This window comes from Oreochromis niloticus, linkage group LG4 (genome assembly GCF_001858045.2).
Source record: "Oreochromis niloticus isolate F11D_XX linkage group LG4, O_niloticus_UMD_NMBU, whole genome shotgun sequence".
Lineage (NCBI taxonomy): Eukaryota > Metazoa > Chordata > Actinopteri > Cichliformes > Cichlidae > Oreochromis > Oreochromis niloticus.
This window is the reverse complement of record NC_031969.2, coordinates 32,290,084-32,310,093: the sequence shown is the minus strand read 5'-3', so window position 1 is coordinate 32,310,093 and position 20,010 is coordinate 32,290,084. Positions and strand designations below refer to the sequence as shown.

The window sequence follows — 20,010 nt, the reverse complement described above, 5'->3', positions numbered from 1 at the left end:
CATAAACTGAATGTATATCAGTCAAATTAATTTAATTTGATTCTATTAAATGTAACATTTTATTCGCCAAATATTTAACAAAATTACAGAGTGTACAACCAGGTAAAGACTTCAAATACTATGGAGAAAAATGTAGATCTCTCATTTTGAGGGTCCTTGAGTAGATTATCCTCAGTCTTTTTTTAAAGGGATGTACAGTACGAGCCAAAGGTTTTCCCTTATACTGCATCTAAATGAAATTTAATCAGGAGTTGTCTGGAAAGACATTACGAAAACTTGAATGAAGGGAGGTTGTGATCTAAATGCTATATCCATCACAGAGCACTAGAGGGAGACATCTCTCCACACTGGGGCTGTTTTCCTTTTGTCGCTTGTGAAGTACTAAATTAGAAAATATACACAATATTATATATGTATATGAAATAAATTATATGTGGAATATATATATGAAATTGTAATGTAGGAAAAGGTTCAATTGTATACGTAACGGTTTATAAAATATACAGTTTATTTATTGATGTATTTAGTCAGTTTAGTTTTGGCCTAAGGGGCATTCCATACACAGTCAGCCGCCTAACTTATTTCATCAGTTCCACTTCGATTAGAAGGTTAGTTTGATTAGGGTGGGGAAAAGAGAGAATATCTTACTCCTATTGGTTGATTGTCTTGTCGCTCGAAGCGACTTCCTCTGTGATTGGCTGCTGCCCTTAAAGCCTCGGAAGTGTCATTTTTGGACTTAAGCGAAAACTTGGGCATATCGGTGTGGCGGCGGCTTCGAGCTGATTCATAACTCTCGGGAAGAAATGGCCACCAGAAAGCACTAAAACAGGTACGGCTGGGGTCTTTTTCTCCACATGTGAAGAAGGGCTGTTGATTTAGTCGATGTGTCGGTTGTCTTGTTGTCGTGATTAATGGGTGTGTTGTGTTTGTTCTCTCAAGCGTGCTCCGATTTCATTGTCTTTTTTCCACAACAAGCAAGCTCCAACTTTTTCTCAGCTTTCCGACCTTATTCTGAGAAGTTGACGACAAACTAGTCTCAACACCAACTCGTGTATATCTACTCTTTATCCTCCCTCTTCATCACCTCTTTATTACCAATTTACGCCTCATACTTTACAACTTTCTCGGCAGTTGGTCGGACACTCTCATCCTCCTCTTAAATTCAGCCTGACAAGCACCACGAAGCATCCTTTAAGTTTGGCTTTTCATGGAAAAAGTTGCTACCTGCTAAAAATATTCCATGCCGATTTTTTTTAACACGTCATAAATTTTGTCAAAGTAAATAATATTTTACTATGATTGATCGTTTTTGCTGCAACTCGCGTAAACTTAGAAAACAGGAGATTTTCTAACGGAACTCGGCTCAACCCAACTTTAAAAGACACCCCAGGACCAAAAATTTGAGAAATTATGCGGCGTGACTTACTTTATTAAACATTTTATGTATTCCTGAATTTTTAAAGACGACAAGAGCAGCTCTATATTTTAAATTCTTCTGTCATTATCGCGTTATCGCCGTTCTCTTTCACTTACACGAACAGCACGTACTGTCCTTTAGGTCAGACTTTCAGTCAAGAGTGTTATTACTTTTCAATAGTTTTCATGCCGAATTCTTTTAAACAACTTATTTATACTAAAAAACAATGTAATGTTTTGTTATGACTTATTATTGTTTGCCGACAACAGCACAAACTTAAAAATGAGAGTTTTTCCAGCAGAGTTCGGCTTAACTCAACTGTTGGAGCTCCAAAGCACGAGAAACCACGCAGCGTGAGCTATGCAGTCACACATTTTATGCATTCTCGAGCACTTTTAAAAAGACTGGAGAAGCCCCTGCAGTTGGTGGTGGGCGGGAGTTAATCTAGAAAATAACTGCAAAATACGGAAGTAACAGAAGCGAGCCAAGACATGTCTGATGCCTCCTGTGCTGTTAATAATAATAATAGCGTGGGTTTGCACTTGAGTGCCTGTCATAGCTTTCCTGTTGCATGTGCAGCTTGCTCAGAGGAGCTGCCTCAGGCCTCTTTAAGGACATTCTAGCTGGGCTTTATCAACTTTACATTCAAATCCACACATTTTGGGGCATTTAAGTGCAAAACTGAGGTTGATTGTAATATATATTCAGAACACTTTTGATGTAGAGGATATGTTTGTGCCCTCTGACATGCAGTGTGTCAGCTTTATTGTTTTTATTGTTGGCATACGGTGTTTTAACCTCTTAGCATCCAACCATTTTTATTGAATTTTCACCCAAATGAGACTTCATTTGAAAGGTTGCATCTTCTAGTTTCTTCTTGGAAACTTGTGCTTGATTAGCATGAAGCTAAAATCTGAACTAAGGTCATGAAAAGATGACCTATTAACAGCCTCACCAGCTTGATTTCCTGTTGATTCTCTTCAGTCATCAGACATGGCCTTACAGGGTATACAGTATGTAGTACACAGTACACACTGTAACCTTCATGATACAAATTCAGTGTTTTCTTTCTCTGTCTAGAGCAGCATTACATAAGTGTTTACAGCCCTGCTCCCTGATGTGTATCGAAGCAAAGACTATTGCACAAGTAGAGCATGAGTAGAGATGCACACTTTTAGGATGTCTCAACAATGTGCAAAAAGTTGTTGTGGGTAAGGCAGAAATATTCCCTGTGGAGGAAATCTTGTATAATAATGAGGAAAAGTGAGAAACACCCTGCGTTTGTGGCTAAAGTAGTTGTGCTTAGACAGTAAAACAGCTTAATAGTCCAAAAATTCACAAGATATTCACTCAACTGTCATGTGTGGCAAAGAGAAGCATGCCTTTGTTGATTGGATAATTGCACACCCAACTTGTAGTTAGAGCTTGTTTATAAAAGCTGAAAAATAAGGCCTATTTTTGTCACACTCTAGGCTTTATTTTTTTACACGGAGGTCTTAAAAAGCATTGATTTTTGACTGTTACAGTGTCACAGGAGCCCTGCTGCAGCACACACATATTTGTGAGACTGTAAACGGTGTGGGGCAGCTGTGAAAGCAGGACAGCGGGTCATCGCTCCATGCAGGTTGACCTAAATATCCCAGAGACACAGACGGCTGAACTCTTTAGAGAATAAATAAAAACTAGGAGGAGAAATTCCTGTTCATTTGTTTCTAGCCACACCCGTGTCATCTAAACAGAGAGGAAACCCAACTCGACCTGGCTGAGCGCTCAGAGAGAGGGATTATAAACCACAGGATTACAGAGACAGAGGGAGAGCGGGCCTGCACCCCTCTTTTTGGAGGATGTAAAACAATATCTGGGCTGTTAAAGGAGCGTGAGAGTCGAGGAGCAGTGTTAGCGGTGGGTGCTGTTTATGTCAAAGTGACTGCATGCCTGCATACTTATTTGCATTCATGTGTATAAATATATATACTGGGGTTTTGTTTGGAGGCATGACACTGGATCTCTGTGTCATTGTCTATCTGTGCATCAGCTAACAAAAAACTTCCTGTTTAGTTTGATTCAGGTGATTGGGTATCACAGGACTGTGCAAAAATCTTTTAGTGTAATAGTTTTTTGAAGTGCTCTTCAAAAGTTCTCCAGCTCTTTGAAGGTCTTTCAAAGTTTTTCACTGGCTGCGTTTTCAGTCCAGTCCTTGCACCTGACCATTTTCACAGGTTTACTGATTTTAAACACTGACCTATTAACCATTCAGTACCCAGCTGAAGGGAGAACCAGTGTTGTGTCTACACAGCAAAGATCCAACTTTAAATTGTATCTTTTTGCATTTCGTTACTAGCAATCTGTCACAAAAGCACAGTCTGTTCTCATTTCTTTAGATGAATGTTTTAAAAATGCTAAAGATAAAAGTTTGATGGGAATAACATTTTCCAGCAGCAAGGTGATTCCCAAAGAGCTATTAGCCAAAAACTTGGCATATTTTGGCATGATGTGCAGTGTATCCTTAAACACATGTTTAAACTGAACAAGTGGAGGACAAAAGAAGAAGTTTCAGGCCTAAAAATATCTACAGCAAATGAGCAGCATGTGAAAGTCATTAAGAAACAAGAAAAAGGAAAACAGCAAAGAGAGATGCATCTGCAGCTTCAGCTGATCCATCTGCTGCTCACTGAAGCCTCATCAGAGATGGTCTCAGTGGAAGGGCCATTCTTAAAGAAGGGAAACAGGAAGAAAAGGCTGAGGTATGAAAATTACACAAGAACTGGACTGAAAATCAGCAAAACAGGTGTTACAGACAAATCTGAATTTGAAATGTCTCGTTCTAATCATGTCCAGCATTTATGGACGAAGTCAGCAGAGGTACAGCAGTGAGAGTCTGCAGCCGTCTGTAAAACACGGTGGAGGCTCTGAAATTGTTGGGAGATGCATTTCAGCAAGTGGTGTTGGAGCTCCCCAGATTTCAGATCCCGTTTTGTTCCACCATGCAGTACCGGAAATCCTCTGACTGATAGTCAAAAACGCCGCCAATGCAGTAAAAACGTACCTGGATAGAAAAACACACAATGAAACATCATCAGTCATGGATCGGCCTCCTCAGAGCCCGGACCTCAGCATGACTGAAGCAGCGTGGGATCGTCCTGACAGAGAGCAGAAACATCCAGAGAGCTTTGAATGTCCTTCAAGAATCTGGAGAACAGATACTTAAAGAAATCACAGAAAGCTGCCTCAGAGTTCAGGCTGTGCTGAAAAATACCAAAAGGGTTTATTTGGTAAATGTTTTCTCTTACATACTGTGTTTCTATGTATGATTGCATGTTTCGATACATCGCTGCACCTTTTTCTTATTTTCCTCGTAAAATATAAAAAGCACTAAGTGGTGGCTCAGGACTTTTGCACAGTAGCAAAACTCCATTGAAGTAATTTTAATTTTAATCTTTTTTTAATCACACTGGAGTTTACAGTATAAATTATTCGACTTATCTCCAAGTTTCACTTTAACCCTGCTAATGAGTCCTGGTGATTAAAGGTTTAAAAATATTTGCTGTGCTGGATTTCTTGTTTAGATTATACCTTTCCTACATAACCTGCAGCAGTGGACCACATGTGACACTTTGCATACTGTATGTGGCGGGAGCATGATGCGTTTTAGTAACTTCCTCTTTAGATGCTTTAAAGGAAGCGTGGCCGACCGCAGCAGGTAGTGTCATTACTTTCAGCTTTGAGAAGGACTTGGCTCAGACTTTAACGCACCTGCTTCACATAGAGACAAAACTCGCGATCCAACGCGTCACTGAACGTTGCCGAAGCATCGGAAGGTACATTAAGATCCAAACCAGATATTCTGTAGCATGAAGATCATTTAATCCAGCTTTTTGTGATATATTTCATTGTGTTATGTCAACAAAAAGATATTTTTTCCAACACCGCCTTCACCAAAATAGATTAAGAACTGGAGTATTTATACTCAGAGACCCCCTTCCAGGGTCCTAAATTAACTCAACAAGCACCAAATGCAGGTAAATATTAGCACCAAAGCAGTGGTGTAAAAGCTGTACTCAGAGGAATTATCATGCAAAAAAGACTTGAAATATATCATTTCTTACTATATATAATGAGTCATTTTTAATATTTTTTTTTATTTTGTTATCTCACTTTCACCCCAAAATAAAAAAGAATTAAAAAAAACCTTTAAATGTGGTTTTAAAAACAAGCACAGAAACTATCAGATCACATTAAAGTGATTCAGTAGAAGAGTTTAAAGGATTAGGTATGAATGTTTGTCGGGTAAACATTGAGAGAAAATATAATTTAAATGTGTCACCACAGTTTCTGGGAAACCTGTGAAATAAACAGATTAATCGATGAGATAAAGGATCGGTTTTAAACGTGTAACCTGTCAGCAGACACCTCTGACAGGAAGACGTTGAAGGCTGGTGCTAATTCACCTTACCTTCACTTTCATTCTGTCTACGGAGATTTTCCATGCTGCTCTTATCCTCTTTGTGAGGACAAGTTCAAGTTGGTGCTTCTCTCAGAGGTTTGTGGCTGAATTTGTTATTTGTTTTATGGTATTAATTTTTCAAACTTACATTAAAATAATTATTAAAGTAGATGCATTTACAGTACTTTGACATTACACTGCTCATGTTCACTTATCTCTGAGTACTTTGAATAATTGAACTCAGGTGATGCTTTACATCGTACAGGTAAGATTAGATATGTTCCTGTGACTAATGTCTTGTCTGTTCGTGGGCTTTGAGTGTCCAGATCCATCCAATAAGAGTTCAGCTACGCTCCTGCAGCTGATTGGTGCTTCTAGAAATATTTTCATGGAGATGGAATAGCAACCACAAATCCAGGGAAAAAGAAAGAACTGAGAGTGGGCGTGAAGCTGTCGGTTTAACTGTCAATCTACATTCCTCATCTGTGGCCACGAGCTATGGGTAGGGACTGAAGGAATAAGATCGTAGATGAAAGAGGCAGAAATGAGACATCTGGGTTCTGCTTTAGACAGAGGGTGAAGACATCAGAGCAGAGCTGTGGAGCTTGGAAAGAAAGCGGCTGGATTTCTTTCATTTCTGTGAAGATGTTTCACCTCTGATCCGAGAAGCTTCTCCAGTTCTAAAACCAAATCCAGGTGGAGAGTCCCAGGAAAACCTTAGTGGGGGTTTTCCTTTATCTTGTCATTTGATGAGAGGTGAAACATCTTCACGAAACTTACAGGAGTCCAGTCGCTTTCTTTCCAAACTCCTTAGACTACCATGACCTGGATGACTGAGACCCTACACTGACATATCAGAGTGGAGCTGCTCCTCCAAACCGAAAGGAGCCAGCTGAGATGCCTCCTGGGCCCCTCCTAGGTGAGGTGTTTCAGGAATGTCCAACTGGGAGAAGGCTCTGGAGCGGACCCAGGACACTGGAGCGATCTCTGCTGGTTTGGGAACACTTCGAGGAAAGCATCAAATCAAATGATTCACATGTGAATTCGAGTCCAATGAATAAACTAAATAACTCAAAGTGAAGTGAACTGTTTAGCAGCGACGGAACTGGATTTTTAGGGAGGATAAAGTTAAAATAAATAAAAGCCAGAATACCATAATAATGTTTTTATTTAGATGTTCTAGGTTTAATAGTCTGTGAATGCTAAAACCGTAGCTTCCTTTAAACGATAAACAAAAACGAGGTCCCCAAAAATCATTTTGAGGGCTAAAAAATGTCTTTAAAAGACTCTAAACAGCTCAGGGACCCTGCAGTGTTGATTACTCTGATAAACCTGAGTGTCTGCTGTTGTAAAAGTGGTCTTAGAGGTCATTTGGTTCCCGCTGCAGAGACGTGAAGACTGACAGAGCTGCAGTTTTAAAACTAGACCAACTCCATGCTATCAGCTTTTGACATTAAAATGAAGCCAAGATCAGTAACAAAGCATTATTTTACTGATGTTTGATAATAATGTTAAGGTCACAGGAAGAGGCTCATTAAACTGCGTGTTTATGATCATTGTGGGGTTTTATTTTCATAGTTATGTGAGGCTGGTGGACCACACTGAGCATTGTACGTAAAGGTCGTGAAGAATGTGGTCCCACGCCGCTGTGATGAAACCAGAAGTCCTCTGTTTTCGCTGTGTCGTAAAGCGGCTGGTACTGCGGCTGGCTGGTAGCAGAGGAAGTGGTTTACTTGTTTTCTCATATCCTCTGTCACTGAAAATGCTCAACGCGTTTGGTTGACTTGTAGTTTTTCTAGCAGAAGATGGAGTCTGTTAGTCTGTTATTGGTTACTAGCCACAGCAGCGTCTCTGCAGAGGGGAATTATGTGTTCAGTCAATGATTACTGAACAGATCAGTGATTAGTGATCAGTGAAACTACAGCTTCTGCCCCGTGCGTCGCCCTCATTCTGCTTGTTGCTCGTGTCGATACTTTAACAGTTAGGACAAAAACATGCTGAAGAGCCTCGTCATACTAATAAACAAAGCAACAACAAAGACTAATTACAGGAAGCGTGAAGCTGAGGTGGGCTCCAGCCCCCTGCAGCCCTGAATTTAAAAAGTAAAAGAGGGTGGATGGAAACATTTACACCAAGTGTGCAATAAGCGCAAAAAAACACCAGAATAGTGTTATTTACATTAACCATATGAGTAACAGTTGGAGTAAAAGAGACTTACACCAGATTCCAAAGTCGTTCTGCATTTAATCTACTTGGGGGACTTTTATTTTGAAAACTGACCCAGTTTTAATGTAGTTTCCATTTAAATTTGGCTGAACGTGTCATTTTCCAGAGAGCTGATTGTGTTTTGGGGTCATGTGGCAGGAATGTTATTGCTGTACAGTCTTTACCTTAAATATAAAGTGTCTTGAGTCGAGTGCTGCTGATATAAATAAAACTGAACTGAACACTTTAAGGCGGGAATCATTTATCACAAAAAAACCATAATGGTGACAGAATCGTTCCTTTTTTCGGTTCTTTTTCTAAACCCAACGTTTTGTCTGAGCTGGATCACGGTGACAAGCGTTAGCACTGTGGCCACTGAGATTCAGGTTTTTCCTGTTTAGCTAGCATTCATAGTTTATCCAATCCACTTGGAGTCCACCTGAAGAACGCCGTGGGTCGTTTGTCCAATGTGATGTCTGCATCGATGAGTCACGACCAACTAAAGGACACGCTGGTGTCCGCTCAGTCACTCTGAGTCACTCGCTTTGTGCCATAAACAGTTAATTCGATGCGAAGGTGCCTTAAGCCTGTGTCCTTTCTAATGGCCAGCAGGGGGCGACTCCTGTGGTCTGAATGTAGAGAAATCTGAAACACTTTACAGCCAGGTTATGGTCTCAGTCTTTAGTTTGCAGGCTTTGTGAATACAACACGATGTTCATTTTGTAGATTATGGTCACATTCGAGGTAAAACAGAAGATGGAGCAGGGCATCAGGGACACCGTGCGCCTCTCAGGGACGACGTGTTTCTGTTTTGTCTGTGATTTAAAAAGAACGTGATTACTGAGGCCTGATTCTGTTTGCTGGAGTCATTTTTCAGCCGCTGTCATCTGTGCAAATACATTTTCTCAGTGTTTAGTTTCAGGTTATGCTGCCTTCTGGGTGTGTTTAGTAAATATCCCTCCCTCGTGTGTGTGACAGCAGGCCGGGAGGATGTCTGTGGAGGTGGACGTGTTGCTGCAGGAGGCGAAGGAAAGCATCGAGGCGGCCCAGAACTACCGCAGCGAACTCCAGCAGCGCCTGCATGGCCTCAACCAGGCCCGTAAACAGGTACTGCAGCCTGATTTGTGATCTGTTGTGAAGCTCGGGGCTCGATGCGCTTCACTCCCTCAGTGCTTTCTTTGTCTGTTTCACTGCACCCGCTCACTCTGAAAGACTCGTCCAGGCCCAGGCGGTGTGATTTGTGTTCGCTCCTGACTCAGAAGAATCCCGGGAGAATAAATTCTCCCCCCTCCCCTCCCTCTCTGCTATCTCTTCCTTCCCCCTGCTGTCTAGTTTTACCCCTCCAGCTGCTCGCAGTAAACAATGCTGCTGTTTCCTGTCGCTGTGGACGGACAGCGAGCCTTAGAGGAGAGATTAAAAAAGGAGAGGAGAGAGAAACGAGACAGATTTTGGTCCAAGAACATAAAATATGGGATTGTTGTTGTTTTATTCAGACCAAGCAGTAACTGCAGTTCCTCTAATGTCCACAGGGGGCTCCAAAGGTGAGTCAGTCTGGATAGACATGCATGGTATAAAAATGGGTATCTATAGATAATTGAGGGGAAGGCATGGAGTTGGTGGGGGAGGTTATTTTACCATAAAGACCATCTTCCAATGAAAGGTGGTTCCTGCTGACCAGCCTCCAGCTCACCTTCCACAGAGTGCGCGACAGAAAGCTGAGGGATGAGAGAGGCCGAGTAATCAGGACACGATGGCAGCCATTAAATACAAAATATACCTAAAAACGCCACCACCAGGGGGCAGTAGTTGATGATTGTGTGTTCTTACACTCTCCTCTGAAATGCTTGTTTGGGTATTTCGTGATTCTTAATTGGCTGTAGGTGTGGGTGTGAGAGTGTGTCACGTCTTTCTGATTGGACGCGTTCAGCTGTACCCCGCCTCTCGCACTGTGACGGCGAGGACAGGCTCCAGCCCTGTGCAGCTGATAATCACCTACAGTGATATATGTTATATTTTAAGTTGACCCCACCCCCCTTTGAGCCTAAGCATGTTAGTTTACTTACACATAAGGTGGCTAAAAGACACTAATAAAGAAGTTAAAAAGGAGATTTCCTCCCCCTGTATATTCCATGATCAGCTGTAAATGGTAAGCAGATAAGGATAAGCAGAGGAGGATGGATGGAAGGAAGTGTAAGTGCTTTTATTGCAAACTAAATGTGCAGAAGTTGCAGACGCTCTGCTGACTTGATGGCGTGGCTGAGCTGCTCCTGTAGGTGTAATATGTAGGTGACCTGGGACATAATCGTGTATTCCTTTGCTCCACAAGCAACTTCCAGCTGATGAATCCGCCTTTGTTTTCCAGTTTTTATCTTTCTCTAACATGATTTCTATCGGAGGGTTGCTGCTGGTGCTGCTGGTGCTGCTGGTGATGATAACGGTGTCTTTCCAGCAGCTTTAGCCGCTGTCTGTGATCCGGTTACTTTGAATTCCTGTCTGCCTTTCCATCAGCATTTTGTCTCCTGCAAGAGTCGCCACGCTGACTCAGTCAGTGTGGTCTCAAACCAGAGCATATAAATATATCACAAAGCAAACCTGAGCCCCTCCAGCTGATCCACAGAAACGTACAGTTTCCCTCATCCAGACAACAGTCTGCACACTTATTAGACTTGTTAGTAAAATTCGATGTGGGGTGTGTTGTATTTGTTTTGTTAGTTGAGACTCCCTCCACCTCCCTCAGCTGTTCCATCGCACGTTGTCCTGGATCGAGATGTGCTTTCTTTTCTTTCCCATGACCCCCTGATTTCCCACAGAGGGAGATGGCTCCCCACCAGATTATAGTCCAGGAAACATCACACACACACACACACACACACACACACACACACACACACACACACACACACACACACACAGCGAATAAGGGATACCAAAGTGTGTGTTTGAGATCTGAGACAATGCTATCACTGCAGCATCTCTCTTCTTGTAAGAGGAAAACTATTTCTGTCCTGCCTCGTGTTTGGATCACATCTTTAGTCTTATTTTACTTTTCAAATCCCAAAATATTGATAATTGCTCATCTGTGTCGAGCTGATAATCGTCAGGATATGATGCCTCTGCTGGAAAAGTCCTCACACACACACAAAGATCCGAGTGTACTCTGGCAGAGCGGCTTTCCATTGTCATACCGTCCCTGCTTTATCAGTGCAGCAGTTGTCAATCAGCCTTCCGTTTCCTGCCATCGCTCTCCGTATACTCATTGTGAAATCACACTCTGTGTGTTCTGCAAAGAGGAACTGAAACATGACCTCCGCCGATGACGAGTAAGTCAGCTTCCTGATGAGCTGCTTGTGTGTGCAGCCGCTCCGCACCGCCTCTGTGTGAGGTGTAACCTATCATAGCACTAACTGCGGCGTAACTGTTGATTGGTTCCTCCCAAACGAAACCCAGAATCAACGACTGTTTTTTCAATGTAAAATAACTGTAGTACGTGTGATGAAGCCCTGCAGAACTTTACCTTTATACTCTGAATGTTTCCTGGTTTATAAGCGCTTAAAGTACAACCCCACAACAGCTGGGACGCTGTGTGTACTGTAAATAAATACAGAAGGTGATGATTTGTGAATCTCAGCATAGAACATAAAAAACTGTGGGTCACTGTAGCAGCTGGAGACCAGCAAAGTAAACGTTTCTACAACTAAACTGCTGGAGGAAGATTTTTACAGCTAGTCAGGTTAAAGGGCAGCAGGTCATCATCGGGTATGAAGAGAGCTTCTCAGACGTAAAGATGGACAGAAGTTCACCAACCTGTTCCTCACTGTGAACATCTCAATATAATCTCATCAAAAGGCTCTGAGACGAGGCCAAAAATCTTTATCAGGTACCCGTGATCTTTAGGCCGCACTGTATTAAAAACAGGCACGATTCTGGGATGGAAATGAGTGCACAGGCTCAAAAACACTTCTAGAAATCACCGTCTGTGCGATGTTTCACCGGATGAGATCATCTGGAGCTTCACGAACCCACAACAGGACAAAGAAGAGCCAGGACTGCTGAGCAGTGAGAATCCTCTATCAGGCATTTGTCTCCCGACAGTCCAGCAGCTGCTCAGCTCACAGATGTTTACAGACTGATGATGAAGAAGAGAAGATGCTTCGCAGTGGGAAACACGACCCTGACCCAACTTTCCAGATTTAAAATGAACTTTTTTTTTCTTGATGTTCTTAAAACTGAGCGCTCAGACGACACTGGCAGGTTGGAATTTGGTACTTTTGAATTTGCATTATTATTGTTGTTATTTTTCAGCTTATTTTACAATTAGTGTGCTGACGATCTCTCGCACTGCCCTTAAAATGTTATATTTTCCCTTCACACAGTCCTTCGTGTTTATTTCAGAGCTCACTCTGTTTGTCAGGAGCAAAAACAACTGAATTAAGGCTAACAAGGAGACGTCTGATGACAGAAACACTCGGTTATGTCGTTCTCGGTCTCGGAGTCACATCCTCACCTGTTTTTATCTTCTTCCTCTTTGATTGGCGGCTCAGATTCGAGGCAGCTCGGGTCAAGCCCGCGAGACCCTCCGGAAGCACTTCGCCGAGCTGCAGGCGGCGGCTACTCGACTGCTGGCGGAGCGGCTGGCTAACCTCCTGACCGAGGTCGACACCATCGAGGCCGACAGCATCAAGCCGCTGGACGACTGTCAGAGCCTGATCGAGCACGGCGTGGGCCAGGCCGACGAGCTGCTGAGAGAGGGTGGGTCGCACAAACGCTGCCACGAACACAGCTGCAAAATATTATTTTCAGGAAGGAGAGACGATGATTTACAGCCGCCACAGTTTTCACAATTATTCAGCCCAGAAAAATGATCCATGCTTATTCTCTGCAGGAGAAGCAGCTCTGCGATGTGGTCTTGGAGAAAAGGAGGACAAACTGGGCAGCTTTACGAAGAAGGCCATGCACATCCAGCTGGACAGGTGGGACAGGCGAAGGTGTTTCGCTGCAGGTGTTTAAAGTCGAGAGGAAAAAGTTAATCAGCTGCTGTTTATCGCTGTGTGTGTGTTTTCCAGCCTGCCAGAGGTTCCAGCGTTGGTGGACGTGCCGTGTGTCTCAGCCCAGTTCGATGACTCCCTGCTGAGCCTGCTGAGGGACCGGGTGGCTCGCCACGGCGCCGTCTCCTCCCACCCGCCCGTCCAGATAGAGGAGCTGCAGGAGAGACCCGGCAGCATCCTGGTCCGCTGGTGTAAGGTCAGCAGGGGTAAACGGGACACACACGGTGCTTTTCCAGGTGAAGAGACTGAGCAGGAAGCTGATTGGAGTTTGCAGAGCGTAACAAAAGTCTGTATCAAGCCCACGATCTGAGATAATGCTGGGCCTGTTGTTTAAAGTCCCAGCGCACCACACAGAGGTGGGTAGGAAGATCCAGTCAGCTTTCAAAATAAAAGTTCCCAGGCAGGCTGCTCACCCGCTCTGTAAAGCGCTCGTAGTGGTGTGACTTGAATCCAGGAACTGGAGATCTTTAAATGTTGCGGACAAAAACCAGACTAATCGACTCAAAGAGTGAAAGTTGAGGTCAGTGTAATGGAGGAGGTTAAACTGCCAGTGTGTTTAAGGGCTCTTTGAACTTAATGACACCAGAAGTTCAGAGAAGTCCTTTAAGTTTGAGTTTTCACAGCATTTAAACTAAACCTGAGTGTCAGCCTCTGCAGTGAAGTCAGCACCAATCAGGACCAAAATCCTTCGAGCACGTCTGTTTGTGTGGATAAAATCAGGAAGTTAATTTAGTCTCTGGTGGAAACACACGTGTTCCTTTAAAGTTTGCAGCTCGTGAGGAAAGTTTGTGCCGAGGAATCGCAGCTCAAATATCGACATTTGTTGTTAAAATGTAAAACTTGGTGAAATGAGGAAGTACATTATTCTACACCTTAATTAAAACTGGACATTATTGTTTGTGCTTCAGGTGGACGAGGACTTTGCGGCTGCAGATTATCGGCTGCAGTACCGGCGCTCCGGCAGCGGGGGGAGCCAGTATGAGGACGCCTACATCGGGCGGGAATCGGAGTTCCTGGTTCTCCACTTGGACCCTCACACGGATTATCTGTTCAGGGTCTGCGCCCGCGGGGAGGGTCGCACCGAGTGGAGCCCCTGGAGCATCCCGCAGACGGGATACACCACCCTGGCACCGCATGGTAGGTGGAGACTTCGCATCCGACCGAGCCCCCGAGAGAGGGAAACCCTGTAGCAGCAAAGTGAAGTTCACTCGTGTCTGAGTTACTGAAGCAAATCAAAGACCTTCATCTCTTAAGGCACTAAAAATACAGGTGACTGAACAGAGCTTTTGGAGAGGGGACCTCACTTCAGCTCGTGCGTTTTCCGTGTCTGTGTCACTCTGTGATCACGCTGGTGATGGCGTGCAACTGTTAGCACGGACAGAGCTGAGCTGAGGCGCAGAGCGTGAGCCAGATTTGGGGCTCAGCGATGTAACTCTGGGTTTAAGCCCGAGTTTTCAGGGTTGCAAAGGTGTGCTGGATTCTGTTTGAGATCCAAATGAACAAAACCACCACCGACTGACCAATCGGCTCTCTGGAAAATGACATCACCAGTCCTGGAATATCTGTCTTAGCTCTGCGCACGGGGACGAGCATCAGTGAGAAACAGAGATTTCACCTCCTGTTGGCTACAGACAATTTTATAGCAATAATATTATTACTCTGTCGTCCTTCGAGGACCTCTGCCTCGTGTTTGTGACCTTTCTCTAAAATATTTGCCAGTTTTCATTCTCTTTCTAACTCTCAGACCCTTTAACGCCTCCCGGGTTGCAGCTGAAATAACAGAGCTGTGAATGCAGTCATGTTGGTAATTGTTTGCAGTAACCGTGACATCATCACAGGCCTGTAAGCATTTATGTGCGCAGGACTCGCTGCAGCCTTCTCCTGCAGTCACCAGCCAATTGGTGCACCTCTAACAGGAAGACAGAATTTAATGGAAACATCAGCACGACCTCTGTGTTTCTGTACTATCAGCAGAGACCGTCTCTGTCTCCACTGCAGTATGGAGTCGTGTTAATATATAGAAACCTAAAAGTTTAAACTGAAGCAGATTAGTCTGATACTCTGCTAACGAACGCCGTGTGTTTGTTTTATCTTCCAGAGTGGCGTTCAGGGACCGAGGGCTACATCCTGAGCAGCAGGAAGAACATCGCTCTGCGCAATGACTCCTCCCAATCGCGCTGCCCTGTCCTCTACTCCAAAGCCCCCACCTACTTCTGCGGCCAGACGCTCACGTTCAAGTACGCCCACAACAAAGCTTTAAAGATGGAGATCTTTCCATTTCTCTCCTGGACGTCACGTGCAGATCATATCTAAATCCACAGTTAGATGCCAACGGCGTGTTTTTATGTGTGTGTGCAGGATCTCTGCATCAGGTCAGATGGATCGGAGGGACAGTCTGGGCGTGTGCATTGACAGTGAGAGTGAGGAGGAGTCACTACAGCGGGACCAGGCTGTCTGCATTTCCACCAATGGTACGCTGCCTCAGATAGACTTCAAAACCCCATGTTCAGCTTGTACAGGACTACAAATCCCAGGGAGAGTCTGGCTCACAGCTGAGGACTCGAGCCTGAAACTCGTTAGTCTCCTTGAAAAGCTTCATGTTTGTTTTTTGGCAGACAGAACTTAAATGTTGACTGACTCACCCCCAGCAGGAGGTTTCTTCCTGTTAAAGGGGAGTTTTTCCTTCCCACAGTCGTCAAGTGCTTTCTCAAAGGGGGTCGCACCTTCACAATCCAAGCACCTTGAGGCAACTGCAGCTGTGAATCGGTGAAATATAAACAAAACTGAGTTACACAAGAGGAAATAGTCCCTGACAAATGCACTATTTTCAGTGGCGGATTAATTTCTAATGGGTCCTTTTTAAAGACTGTAAATAAATGATGAGCCCAATGCAAATTGTTCTGGTTTAGATACATTTAAACACAAATATAAACACGATGTCTAAAGTCGAGGCTTTAAAATGGGAGGCGTCACTATCAGATGGAGGGATCCACAGGGTCTAACCACCACACTGCTGTTTTCTTACTTTAAGCTTCATTGAAGTATAAAAACAGGCTGCAGGCTGCTGATTTAGATTCCATTATTCCAAAAATTGAAGTCTCTAATTTCTGTTGATCAGATCTGAAAAGTCATTTCCTTCAAGTTCTGATGCTCTGATACTTTGAAAGGTTTCTCTTTATGAGGCTTTCTGTGTGGACGTCATGTTTTAGATCAATGGTTTCCCTCCTGGTGGGAGATGGAGCCATTACAGGGATTAGATTTCCAGGCAGGATTGTAAGTATGGTCCATAATTTAATTTATTCCCAGTTATGGGATGTGCAATGTTTGAAGCCTCTCACTAAAGGGTGGAAACATGAGCCAAAATTTCAGTTTAAATTTTAAAAAAAAAAACACCAGATGTCGAAGAAGAAGAAGAACTGGTGATGCTGCAAAGATGAAGAAACAGTCCAGATACGAGTTTCAGGCGAATCAGCTCCGAGTATTTCTGTGGTGCTGACGTGTTGATGCAGAAGCAACGAGCAGAGCATCGTCAGACACGAGGAGACAAGGAGACAAGAGAGTTAAAGCAAAATCACAGAAGCTGAAACAGGAAAAACCTCCTGAAGTGTTTAAATCCCTCCTGTGGGAAGCATTTAAACGAGATGCGTGAAAATTAAACTTCAGACGTTTATTTAACCAAAGTTCAGCTTTGATTCTTTTTTATGATAAATAACAAATGTTGAATTCTTTCAAACTTTTTCTCCTCAGGTGCCGTTTTCGTCAACGGCAAAGAGATGACCAACCAGCTGCCCGCCGTCACTGTCGGCTCCGCCGTGACCTTTGACATGGAGGTGGTGAGCCTGTTCCCCATCAGCAACAACAACACGAGCGAGGGCGGCAACTTCAAGCTGAGGGTGACGATCGGCTCGGGGAACCGCGAGGTGGTGTTCGATTGGCTGGTGGACCAGCCGGTGGACTGCCTCTTCTTCGGCTGCTCCTTCGTCCACTCCGGCTGGAAGGTGCTCGTGTTTTAAAACGCCGGCTCCTCCGGCGTCCCAGTCCAAACATTTCTGCTCCTCTTTTTTCACCTCAAACACACAAAAAAATAATTTCTTCTTAGAATTTCACCAAAAGCCGCTCACATGTCTGTCGGGTGGAAACTCAAACAGAAGCCTTTCTCCTCTGGAGTTTCCTTGCTGGAGCGGCGCTCCTGAGGAGTCGAGTTTTTAGCTGGCGGCATCTGCCGACGTTTCCTTCTGCATGTTCATCACAAACAGCAGCTCGTGTCTTCCGCTCGGTTCTGCGGTGACGGTTTCTGCTGTTTGTAATCGAGTCCGTGGACAGAGTTTCACTCTGAGGACTAACTGTCCTCTCTCCTGCAGTCCTCTCACTTTCTGAGTAACTCTGATTGAGCTCAGCCGTCCTCCATCTGCACATTTGCCCAGTGAGGTCTCATGCGTTCACACCAAATGGAGGGCGAACCACTTTGCAGCCACTCAGAACCCCAAAGCATTCACCCTGATAGCTGGAATCACGTTACATGGTTTACCCTTCACTTTTAAAAACCTCGTCCTGCATTTCTGAGTGGCAGCCATGACTCTCTGCAAAGGCTTTGTTTGATGTGGACGCACTATTAAGTCATCAGAGATAATGAGAAGTAGCTCGAGCCCCTAACCCTGAGGTTTGGACATGATTAAAAGGACTGCGTCGTTTTTGGTGTTTGACTTCTGAGAAAATCGCATAATTTCATAGCACAGGGTTACAGGTTAGGGTTACTTGGACTTCACGGGTTATAGAGGAGGATAAAACCAAAACCAGTAGAAGTCCTGACAAATCAGATTTCATCCATAAACCTCCACGGGGTGTTTGGAAACAGCAAGCCACACACACGTTGGCATTGAATAAAAATGGCTCTTTCAGAAGGCTCTGACCAATCTGAGGTGAAGCGCTCCATTTCAGGACTTTTACATGTTAGCCTGCGGTTAGAGTCCTGCATGAAATCAGACGTCTACAGTGGCTAAAAGTGATGATTATCAGGGCTAAAAAAGTGCCAAGAGCTGCAGTTTCACCAATGTCCACTAGTTGTCTCCAAAAGTTCCCAATGACTCCCATGTTAAAAATGTCCAACTTTAGAAGAGAAATAAACATGTTTACAGCCTGATACAGAAGTTGTTTTGGTCTCAGTGCACAATTTTTCCTTCATAACATTTTTTAGAACTCATTTAGATTTTGTTGAGGCTTAAAAACTGACAGACAGCAGGCTGTAAACATGTTTATTTCTAATGTAAAGGTGGACATTTTTAACATGCGAGTCTATGGGGACCGATTCTTTTTTGGTCCCAACTAGTGGACGTTGGAGGAACTGCAGCTTCTGTCTCTTTGTGCTTGGTCTAAACACAATGTGGACTTTGGACTTGATGCTTGACTCTAACCTCGGTCTCCTGTGTGACCCGGATCAACATGTAGAATTCCAAAATGTGACGCTGAGGCTTTAAAATGAAATCCGAATCATGCATCCCAATTTCACAGCTGATGACTCTGATTTCTTGCAGACAGGTGGCGCTCTGAGCTGAAGAAATTAGTCTTTTATTCTGTTTTTGGTTTTTTATTTTTTTCAGTTACATGGTTACTTTTAAGCTTCCTGACAGTATTTAAAGCAGGAGGAGGGCGTTGGACGGCAAATGATCCGTTATCATTTTTCTCAGTAACGAACCGGCAGCCATTTACAAAACGGTCAACTAAACGGAGTTAAGTCTGTGGTAATGTACAGGAAGTTTCCCCATGGTTTCCTGTTTTCATGCCCTGCCATTTTTTTTTTTTTCATGCCCATTTATGCACTCTGGTGGAGCAGAGGGCCTGATGTGGTTTAAAAATGTCTTCAGATGTCTTAACATTGCGAGTTTTCCTGCGTAGCTTTTTGTTTTTACATATGTGTTCTGCACACACACTGTCATAGGATTTATCTGCTACCACTGCTCACTTGTCTTGCTTTTATTACACGTCTGGACACATTTCAGCCGCCTGGCGTAATCTCTTATCAGCTGATACAAAGACAGGCCAGGACAGCTTGTTGCTCACAGATGTTCTCCTGTTTTTCTGCAGAACTGAGCACAGTGTTACATGCTTTTAGAGAACTGTGGGACTCTGGATTTGCTCCAGTTTAAGGTACAAAAGTCCTGAAACCAGCAACCTCAAAAAACAAAAACAAAACCCTCCTTTTATTTTATTTTTTGTCTGAAGATGGAGGAAACAAACCTGAAGCAGCTGTTTGTGTCAAAGTCACATCAGTGACACCTGCTGGTCAAACGTTTGTATTGCATGTGTGTTCACTGCTGGTATCTTCACATTTTGTTCAATAAAGATCATCATGTGATTCTCAGTTTTGAAAATATGACTTATTGGCTTTTTAATGGCATCAATGCACATTTTTAAAGTTTAATTTACCTTTTTAAGGGGCGAACGTATTCTAATCTGTGCTGCCCCCAGTGGTCACAACAGGAACTACAACATCAGTTTGTTAAACCTTTATAAAGACATCTGTGCATCTTCACTGCCTCGAGTCGATGACAGCTGGATGATTTTGTGTTGTTCATGAAGATGTTTCACCTGTGGGGAGTCACTAAGGTCACATGTAGGATCTGTATTATAGTTGGCAGATATCAATGATCAAGATCATCAGTGTGCGTTTTAGTGTTGATCAGTGTTTGAAGTCTTCACTGTGACAACGAGATCAGTTTATTTCACTTCTATTGGTCGTTGTATTTTAGAAATGCTGGTATACTGCCTGCATTTGTATTGTAGTTCCTCACTGCAGACACGAGAGGGCAGTAAAAGTAGTTACCAACAATAGTTGTGTGAGCAGTTAACGTTCATAATTTGAAAACTCAGCGTGTAGACTGCTTTGATTTTTTTCTCTTTGC

At 43.6% G+C, this 20,010-nt stretch overlaps 1 protein-coding gene across 2 annotated transcripts; it reads left to right on the top strand.

Moving 5' to 3' along the window:
- The first annotated feature begins 681 nt into the window (after positions 1-681).
- crlf3 (cytokine receptor-like factor 3) lies at positions 682-19,479 on the top strand. Of its 2 annotated transcripts, none has more exons than XM_005469084.4 (9): positions 682-829; positions 9,045-9,173; positions 12,608-12,815; positions 12,949-13,036; positions 13,130-13,307; positions 14,020-14,248; positions 15,210-15,348; positions 15,470-15,582; positions 16,859-19,479. In XM_005469084.4, the coding sequence occupies exons 2-9, from the start codon at positions 9,057-9,059 to the stop codon at positions 17,122-17,124; spliced, it is 1,338 nt and encodes a 445-aa protein (XP_005469141.1). In that variant the 5' UTR covers positions 682-829; positions 9,045-9,056; the 3' UTR covers positions 17,125-19,479. The 2 variants fall into 2 exon arrangements, with proteins under 2 accessions (XP_005469141.1, XP_019213152.1); XM_019357607.2 differs by having other exon boundaries at positions 703-829; positions 9,048-9,173.
- The last annotated feature ends 531 nt before the right edge of the window (positions 19,480-20,010 follow it).